The sequence below is a fragment of the Sinocyclocheilus anshuiensis genome, unplaced genomic scaffold, assembly GCF_001515605.1.
Source record: "Sinocyclocheilus anshuiensis isolate Anshui unplaced genomic scaffold, SAMN03320099.WGS_v1.1 scaffold86, whole genome shotgun sequence".
Taxonomy (NCBI): domain Eukaryota; kingdom Metazoa; phylum Chordata; class Actinopteri; order Cypriniformes; family Cyprinidae; genus Sinocyclocheilus; species Sinocyclocheilus anshuiensis.
In genome coordinates, this window is record NW_015547662.1 from 1558603 (window position 1) to 1569228 (window position 10626).

General features: G+C 36.5%; 1 protein-coding gene across 1 annotated transcript in view; it reads left to right on the forward strand.

The window, feature by feature from the left end:
* LOC107702267 (pericentriolar material 1 protein-like) overlaps window positions 1-10626 on the forward strand; it is a 52383-nt gene that overhangs the window by 17727 nt on the left and 24030 nt on the right. Inside the window, exons 7-8 of the mRNA XM_016504525.1 lie at window positions 2300-2477; window positions 2557-2666. Coding sequence (XP_016360011.1) covers window positions 2300-2477; window positions 2557-2666 — 288 coding nt within the window. The remainder of the gene's footprint in view (window positions 1-2299; window positions 2478-2556; window positions 2667-10626) is intronic.

Below are 10626 nucleotides of genomic sequence, written 5' to 3' on the forward strand. Positions count from 1 at the left end.
GCTTTCTAATAAGAGTTCGGCACAAATGCGATTCATTCTCTTGGTGAGCATAACCGTTTTTACAGCTCTGTGACGCAACCCGTCAAAAGGCTTACATAAACGCCACAGAATAAGCCTTAAAAGTTCTCAGAAGTGCAACAGCACGTAACAGCGCGTTCATATATATGTTTTCGATGCAGAGTGCAAATTGCTGTGCATTTATTTGTGTTTTTAACTCGATGGGAGCGAAATGAAACCGTCTGAACGCGAAGCTGTGTGTGTTGTCTGTCTCCCCTGTTTGTTTTTGCTTTGTAATAAGAGTTCGGCACAAATGCGATTCATTCTCTTGGTGAGCATAACCGTTTTTACAGCTCTGTGACGCAACCCGTCAAAAGGCTTACATAAACGCCACAGAATAAGCCTTAAAAGTTCTCAGAAGTGCAACAGCGCGTTCATATATATGTTTTCGATGCAGAGTGCAAATTGCTGTGCATTTATTTGTGTTTTTAACTCGATGGGAGCGAAATGAAACCGTCTGAACGCGAAGCTGTGTGTGTTGTCTGTCTCCCCTCTTCCCCCTCCGCTCCGCTGCGCACCACGCCCACTTTTTTTTCGCGTTTTTTAAAACTGTGGTGAGAACTAACCAATTCTGAAACGGGGGGTTTCGTGACCCTTTAAAACGTCACATTTTAGTATCGGTACGGCTCGCTTGGAACCTCAACCGAGGTGGTACTATTTAAGTGAGCCATACCGAGCTGTACCATGCAGTGGAAAAGCGCCAGAAAGTGAGCGGTGCAGTGGAAAAGCACCACAGCGAGCCGCATCGAGCCGTACCATGCAGTGGAAAAGTGCCATTAGAGTTGACGGCACAGAAGGCGGCAAAATGCATAGCATTGCTCTCTTAAATTTTATATTTATGTTTTTGAATCGTTGGTTTTGTTTCCAAAGCTTCAGTACATAACGGCACTTACGTCTGTCTTACGAATGTACTGCAAATGCTCTAAAGAACGCTGAAGCGAACAGAAATGAGATATACAGTTCTCTGCTTGCTGCGTGTCAATCACGCTCATCAGGAAAGTGAGTGGAACACACACAAACACACATTTTTATCAAATAATATGTCATTAATAGTTCACATCAGCAGCGAACCGTACCAGAGTTCACTTGAACCGTACCCCAGACCACCCCTTTTAAGCGGACTCGGGTACGTTTCGCGGGTGCGCACCTGAGTTCGGAAGACAGCGTTCACATCGTCCAAACGTACCGAACTCTGACATCAATCGAACCTGGGTGCGCACCAAAAGTGCTAGTGTGGAATCACCCTAAGACACTGGCTATGTTTATGGAACTGGCCCCTGTTTCGGGTCAGTAAATTTATATTTTGAGTTTTCTGCAAGAAAAAACATTTTAAATGCACAATAATAGCTGGAAATGAAATAGATATCATGTAATTACTTGACCCATTTTTGCTGCAAACTGATCATAACTGATGCTTCAAAGACAACCCTCTACATTGCGAGTAAATCACAATTCGCTCTCCATCAAGCGATCTGCACTATTTAAATTCTTCTCAATGGATGCGCAGCGTACCTGTATTAGACGTACCGTAAACAATAGTGTGAAAGCTCACGACTCGCCGTCGCTTTGCTGATAGCGCTGTTTCTCACACATGCAAAGAGAGTGAGCGAGAGTCTTACATACCACACTGAATCAATAATCAATCTTAATATTCATGAACCCAGTTGCTCTTCAATCCTTAGTGTGTTGTATATTGTATACAAAGATAAGCTGATTTGGTGGATTCAGTTTGGTGGAATTAAATACATATTTTATATATATATATATATATGTATGTATATGTATCTGTGTGTGTGTGTGTGTGTGTAAAATAGTATATCAGTATGGCGTGTAAACTAAAAGAAATTACTAGCCAATGGCGATTATATTGCCAAGGTGTGTGTAGAGGGTTCTCAAAATTGTGTGGTAATGTTATCTTTGTAACAGTATCGAATCAGCACAATTCACACCAACAATGTTCAATACATCACAGAAAACCAAATTATTACCAAGGCATAAAATGGTTTACAAGATGAGCTAATGTAAGATACATTTTTGTATGCATTCTTGAAAATGACAGTTGAGTCCGCTGGCCTAAAACTGTCAGCTTGGCCGGCGGTGATACTTGTTGTTGAGCCTAGGTCTTAGCTGACTGTAATGTCTCTATAACAACCTGCAGCCTCAGCATGTTGTTGCTATTGCATAGTTCCACAGGTTGATACTAGTCATTTTATCTAATGATATATTTCTCTCTCCTTCTCAGGGCCATGGGTTGTGTGGAGAGCAGAAAGAAGAGCTAGAGAATATGCGAAAGCAGCATGATCTACTGAAAAAGATGCTGGAACAGCAGGAACAACTCCGAGCACTACAAGGCCGTCAGGCAGCACTACTGGCCATGCAGCAAAGCGCTGAACAAGCCATAGCAGTGATGGATGACACTGGTGCGGGGAACAAGTTTACTTCATGCTTCTTGAAATTAGACTTGTTTCCATTTTTATTGACATTGTTCTTGTGTTACAGTTGTTACAGAGACTACTGGAAGTGTGTCTGGCAGGAGCATTACCTCAGAGCTCAATGATGAACTCAACGATCTTATCCAGCGTTTCCATAACCAACTCCATGATTCACAGGTACATACACACTAGGCATGGGCCGGTATGAGAGTTTGACGGTATGATAACCTTTCACGGTATTACAGTATTGTTGTTACAGCTCTAAAATGTGTTCTTTTTAAATGTCTGGGTAAAAAAAAAAAAAATTTCCACTGAACACAATATATTTTATTTTTGAGCAACATACAGAATATTTGGAACAGCAGTATTTGTTTATTTTTTCTTTGATTTGTTTCTGAAATGTTTGCTGAATTGTGGGCTGTCTTGCCGCTTTTGATGAGAAAAAGGAAAAAAAGAAGAAAAATAAAGACTGGCATCTTTATTTAACCTAAATCTGTAATTACAGTTATTTAATTTTAGTTATATAATATAGATATAAGTCGCGTAACTTCCAGGGGAAGCTCCTTCGGCCATCATGCACACACATGACTGACCGTGCTCGCACAAACAGGAGGGGGAGGGTCGTGTTACTCTCTACACTGCACTCAGCCTGAGGGATTCCTACACTTTCAGTCTTTGAGGACATGAAAAACAGTGCATACCACAGGAACGATATAACGGAAAATATTAGCGGTTTTGAAACAGTGAAATTTTCAAATCGCGGTATACCTTGAAACCGGTAATCGGCCCATGCCCCTAATACACACGCACCTAACCAGTCAAATTTTTATTTATAAATTTATGTATAATTTATTTTCTTTGGAATATAACAAACAAAACACTAGAATTTATATTAAAACATGAAACATTTTCATGCTATAGGCTTTGAAAATTAAATGGTACAGATTATTTATAGGATCATATATATATATATATATATATATATATATATATATACTGTATATAAGGAGATTTTTAGACTTTGCTTTTACATGTAGATGGAATTTACATGTAATTGCAGGCTATATACTGTATATATAACCTTGTCCAATCTCAAAGGTCTTCACCTTCTCAACTAACAATTAAAATCATACAACAATATCATAATTTTGACGACCTATTGATTATTTACATGCGTGTAGGTTAAGTACATGCGTCACACAGCAGCTCTGTTCACAGTATTTGTCTGTTTTCCAAGGCTGCATGATATATAATATATTAAACCCATGTTATCATTTACATGTGTGGAGCGTCTCAAATTCCATCTCTGCATGTTGTTGTGAGTTTGGGTTTATTATAACGTTCATCTGGGAACGCAACGTGCGCCATTTCATCAGGTTTGTAAGGTAAATCATTTATAAATCCACACAAACACAGGAGAATACATCATCTAGCGGTTTCAAAATAAAAGCACAAACCCTCACTCTGAGTTTACACGCTTTGTTGTCCACATATTCTTTTAATTACAGTGGCTATAGCATTTCTGTCCTAGGGAAATTAATCGTTTAGATTAATCGATAAATTAGTCGATAGATTGATCGAAATAAAAAGTAATTAGTGGCAGCCCTAAAACGAATCACGATACATTTGGGGGTGGTAGTTTATATGAATGTATCTCTGAGGGGAACTTACTGTCTTTAGAAAAGATTAGATGTTTTTTTCTTTTCATTTTGACTTTGTATAATGCATATTAAAGTAGTGTTTATAAGCGCAGCACTGCTTTGTTTACAGCGGTAACCAGGGAACCGCTGTATAGCTGCTGTTCCATAAGTGCCGCCTGCTGTCAGAGAGTGAATTGACCATATATTCCACTATATTCATGGAGCGTTCTTTAGAACTTTCCGCATAAATATAAGCCAGCTTGTAAACTTCCGGTGAAGCTCATTTGATGTTGTGGTATACAGTATCTCACAGAAGTGAGTACACCCCTCACATTTTTGTAAATATTTTATTATATCTTTTCATGTGACAACACTGAAGAAATGACTGAATGCCAACATGTACTGTGACATACTGAAGCAGAGCATGATCACCACTAGGGCTGTGCAATACGGACAAAATAATCATATTGCGATTTTTAATGAATATTGCAATTGCGATTTTATTTGTGATTTTGGCAATTGTTTTTGCTTTTTCAAACATGCTACATTCTAAATGTATTCAGTGCACAAGAAGTGCATAACAAAACATTTCACAATGAAATAACATCATATTAACAGCTTGATAAACAAAACTGTAATAAACTGTCTTTAAAACAGACAACATAAAATATATTAAGGTTAACTAACCTAAATTCCAGTCATAACAAACTTCAAAATGGTTTTTCAGTGCACACATTTCACAATGAAAAAACATACTGTACAGTAGTATTAACTGCTTGATAAACAAAACTGTAATAAATTGTCTTAAAAACAGAGAACATAAAATAAATTAAGATAAGCTAAACTAAATTCCAGTCATAACAATAAATAAACTTCAAAATTGTTTTTCAGTGCACACATTTCACAATGAAATAACATACTGTACAGTAGTATTAACTGCTTGACAAACAAAACTGTAATAAATTGTGTCTTAAAAACAGACAGCATAAAATAAATTAAGATTAACTAACCTAAACTCCAGTCAACAATAAATAAAAAATGAACAGAATTCAAAACCAAAAAATAGATTGCTCTCTTAAAGGTTTTTTGAAAGAAAAATCAGCATGTCCACCATTTCTGGTTTTAAGCATGAACGGTGACATGTCACCACATTTCCCCCAGTACTAAACACTCTCTCTGAAGGTGAGCTGGTGGCAGGAATACAAAGATACTTTTGTGCAGCCCTGCTCATTCTTGGAAAATGTATCTGATGGAGTCTCCACCATTTCAGAGGATCTTCCTCACTGTCAATGGATGGAGAAAGCAGGTAGCTGTTTAACTCAGAGGCTATGGCTTCTTCAAATTGCAGAGCTGCTGGCATGGCTGATGTCGTTTTGAAGAAGCTTCCTAAGGACTTCCTTGCTTTTTTGCCTGGTGGAGGTAGATCGATGTCAGGATTCTCTCTGCTTGTGCTAGTCACAGATTCAGATGTATCCTTTGACATACATAACAGAAAGAGAAGATTAAAAAGCCATATAAAAGAGAGTTTATCTTAAGAGATGACAGTTTCATCCAGTTTACATAAATTAACTCACCTTGTGTGAATTCATTTCCATATCAGACATGACCCTGGCCTTAATGTTTGGAAGTTTATCCTCATCAGTGTAGCTGGTTTTGAATCTTGGATCCAAAAATGTTGCTGTATCCAGAAGCTCTTGGGTAGTTTCATCCTCATAATGTTTGTTAATGTAGTTAAGGATTTTTGATTTTATAGTCTTTGTCAGGTCAGTATCTTCATCCTCCACTGCAAGTATCTTTGAGTTCAATAGATGAAGAACTGGTTTCACGTAGGACACACTGATGTAGTTTTCACTGGAAAGGGCATCCGTGAACTCCTGAAGTGGACCCAATGCCTTACTTACAGATTCCAGAACATCTGTGTCTTGCCATTGTGGTACTAGGTGTCTTGTTTTACGGTCAGCTGAAAGGACCTGAGACAATGCCCTCTGTTGCTCCAAAACCCTGTCTATCATTTGTTGCATTGAGCCCCATCTTGTCGGGCATGATGTTATGAGGGCATGTTGGGGAAGCTGAAGTTCTTCCTCTAAGATCTTCTTTTTTTTTTCCAACTGTGGGAAGATTTCCCACTAGCTTTTTGCACAAGCCGTTGGCTCGGGAAATGCGAGGTTCATCCTTGATTGCATTTTCTAAAAAAATTAATTAATTGCAAAACATGATGAACATGTGTTATATTGTAAGTATTTCATGCATTTAAATATAAAACTAATGGGTAATACTTTACAATAAGGTGCTATTTGTTAACAATTAGTTAATGCATTAGCTAAAATGAACTAACAAAGAACAATACTAATACAGCATTTATTAATGTTAGTGCATGTTAATTTTAGCATTTACTAATACATTATTAAAATCAAACGTTGTCATTTTTAACATCAGTTAATGCACCATGAACTATGAATAACTGTGTTGACATGAACTAACATTAACAAGAATTAATAAATGCTTTACTACTGTTAACAAATAGCACCTTATTGTAAAGTGTTACCAACTATTGTACAAGTTGAAAATACTATTAGTACAAAACATTAATACATTTCTATATTAAACATCTTTGCGCAATTTGTTTCTTAATAAAAAGTATGCCCTACAAAGTGTCCTAATGTAAAGTATACATTACTTAATGTAAAGTATAATTAATGTATAATAAAGTCTAACTTACCAATTGCCAAATGTAGTCTGTGTCCGAAGCACTGCAATCGTGTCCAGTTGTTCAAAGTGACAGCCTTCACTATATTAGATCCATTGTCTGTGGTGATAGACACTTGTTGCTCTTCACAAAGTCCCCATGATGCTAAAGCTTCTTTTAAACCTTGAGACATATTTTCTCCAGTGTGATTTTCTGGGAAGAATGCTGTTTGCAAGCATCGACTTTTTATTTCAAAGTTGTCATTAATATAATGGACCGTTAAACTCATATACGGCTCCATCGTCCTGCTGGACCACATATCTGTGGTCGTGGCGTAGTATTTCACCTGCTTAAGCTCGTATTCGACACCCGCCTTACATTTCTCATACATTTCGGGAATAGCAACTCGTGTGAAATGAGTGCGAGATGGCAGCTGGTATCTTTTGTCGAGTGTTTGTATTAGTCTTCGGAAGCCGTCTTTACTGACGATGTGCGCAGGCATCATGTCTTTGCATATATGATAGGTGACTACGTCGGTAATTTCTTTGTGTCCTTTTGATTCTTTCTCATAAGGCATGACGCTTGCAAATGCTTGAACGATGGATACTTGTTCAGTCGGTTCAGGCTGGCTTTGATGTGTGCTTTTGTTAGTTTCGATGGACTTTGTCGACATGCATTGATCATACAGTTTTTTATGGCGCTGTTTTAAGTGTTGGAACAGATTTGTAGTATTGCTCCGTTTCGTTGCAATGATCATTTCACAAGTCTTGCAATTTACCTTGCTCTGTGACACATCCTCTCTCCTGAATCCAAAGTACTCCCAAACGACTGATGTTGAATTTCTCTTTGGCACCAAATCATTTTTATTCTGACCTGCATCCATATTTTATGTTCTTTCCTCCCGTTCACCTATTCTGTTCTCCCGCTCAGCTTCGTCGTAATTTGCGCGGTGCGCTGAGTGAGCTCTGATTGGTTAACATCTTAAACATGTGCACAAGCAGTATTATGAATCAAAATATACGTTAAATAAATTAATAAATAAAATCGCAGCCTTATGCGGTTTAGAAATCGCATGAGCTCAAATCGCGATTGTTTTGCGATTGCGATTAATTGCACAGCCCTAATCACCACCCTTCGGAGACTGGGCCGCAGGGCAGTATTCCAACATGATAACGACCCCAAACACACCTCCAAGACGACCACTGCCTTGCTATTAACTTACAGTTTCATGTTATTTAACAACGTACAATTTTATATGCCGAGCCTGGTAATCCCAGGAGAGAACCTAGACATGTAATTATACATTTAAATGCAGACAACTAAACACTATCATAATGGTTTAGGCTAACGTTAGCTAGCTAGCGATGCTAATCTCTTAAATGACATAATGGTATTCTTGATAATAAATAACTTACCTTCATAGCCATTAATACATTTTTTTAACCACTTATAATATTTAAAGCATTTGTTATTTCTCAACTCTACAGCTTTGCAGTAAAAATCACATTAAAGATTCACTTTTCATTCATGAAGATGACATGAAAAAATGTGCCAAAAATGTCTCCTGGCGGAAACCAATTTAAGATGAAACTGACATGAAATTACCATTTAACCATTAGATGACAGCAGAGGATCACTCATTAGCAGTTGTCATTTCAACTCCCCAGTTTTTTTCACATCTTCATTTGGGTTTAATATGAAATTACTATTATAACAAATTTTAGTACTTTTACTATACTGAAGTATAAAGTATATCAAGTGCAGGAAGTCACTAAGTCTCAGGTAATTTAAAAAATAAATAAATAATCTCAGACACCAACAGCCTAGAAGGGTAAATTATTTAAATACTTTACTAGTTAACTACAAATTAAATAAGTTAATTATTAAAACTAGTTAGCTGCAAATTAAATAAATTAATAAAACTAGTTAACTACAAATTAAATAAGTTAATTATTAATGGTATAACAATTAAATAATAATGCATTAAATATTTTGAAATATTTAAAGATTTAGCCTAATTTAAAAACTAAATTTTTAAGTTTTATCTTTAACTGTAGAAGCTGCTAAATATATTCAGCCAACAGACTTCTTGCTTCTGTAGTTTTGTTACTCTGAATTTAGTCTGAATCACTTAATGCACAGCTCTATTTTTTGACATCAGACGTTTCGTTCCGTTTTCACTGTCAATCGTAGCAATGAGTCGCAGAACAATTTACCGGATTTACTCACATAATTTTTTACACTCGCGTTTGACATTCCTTAAACAGTATACATGGACGTCTGGTCCTCTTAGACAAACAAAAAAATTCTTCAAATTGTGAATGGATTATGTAGAAAAACTGCAAAAGGTGCTCCACAGTTGATTTTGACAGTTGACCCGAAATGACTGAGCTGGCTTATCTAAAACCAGGAAGTAACGGTGCATATGGTCAATTTGCATCTCATTCACAGCTTCTGCTGTATTTGTTTCGTGCAGATGTTTTATGTAGTATAGTTTCACAAAACTAAAGTCAGAGCATTCTGTTTTTGTTTTAAAATTTCAAATTATACAATCTAATTTAGATGTAAAAACTGCTCATGCTGCATGTATACAGCATCTTTGTTTGGATTGTGATATCAAATGCAGTGGTTGCCTCTAATTTTGAATGGAAAGAGCACAGGCAAAGCCTTTGTTTATATGATGAGTTTTTTTTGTCTTATTTATTTGATTAAATTTGGGGTTTGTTTTAAAATGTAAATTTAGTTTTGTTATATGATATTTAAATTTCACAAAGAAATGTGCAGCATTTTGTCCAAGCAATAATAAAAGAACACCTTTTCATTAATAATTTGTCTTAAATCTAATTTTGTAAAAAAAAAAATTGTGAGAAAATCGTATCGTGAAATCAGTATCGTAAATCGTATCGCATTGTGAGTTGAGTGAATCGTTACATCTCTATAGGCGGCTACTTTCAAATGCTCCTGTGCATATTTATATTGCTTTCTGTTAAATCAGGTGTTTAAGGTTAGTCAGAATCCACTCATTTTTCATTTTTTATTTTAAAATGTTATTTTCTTTAATATTATTATTAGCATTAATAATGAACTGATTAAATTTATTTTTATTTTCAAATAGTTAATGGTTAGTTATAGTTACTTTTCTTTTTTTTTTTCTTTTTTGCTATGGTACTGAAACTGGTTCTGAAAATCATTTGTTGTAATGTATAATTAAGAGCTCATATTAAAGAGCTGATGTTTTTAGTTAAATCATGGCCATAAACTGCATGTTTTTATAGACTTCTGGAGAGAGAATTGTTACTTAAGGCGGGCGTACACGGTGCGATTTTTGCTGTTGTACGAGCTCGCAGGCGATTTTTTTCTCTCGGGAGAAAATCGCAGATGCTCGCATGGTCGCGGCTCGTACCGTGTGAGAAGAATTACGGGCCGATCCGAGACGTTACGAGCACCTCCCGTCCTCCCGATAATTTTCAAACATGTCAAAAAAAAATCGGATGCTGTCGGTTTAAATTCGTGGCGTATGTGCGGTTGAACGAGACGATTTGGCGATCCATCTGAAGTTGACCAATCAGAAGATGACAAAAACCATATAGTCTATAATAATTTTAGTTTAATTATACAGTTCTCTTTTTTATTTGTTATTCCGAATGTGCCAAATTTGCCATTCAGCTTTATGAATGAATATGCCTGGTGTATTTCCGGCAGAAATTCAGAAATGGCCTAGGCTACTCCCTCGATTTCTTTATGAAGAACAGAAAGTCCATGCTTTTCTCTGCTTTTCAGCCATTCTCTTTGCCATGTCCTTTGTCTTCGT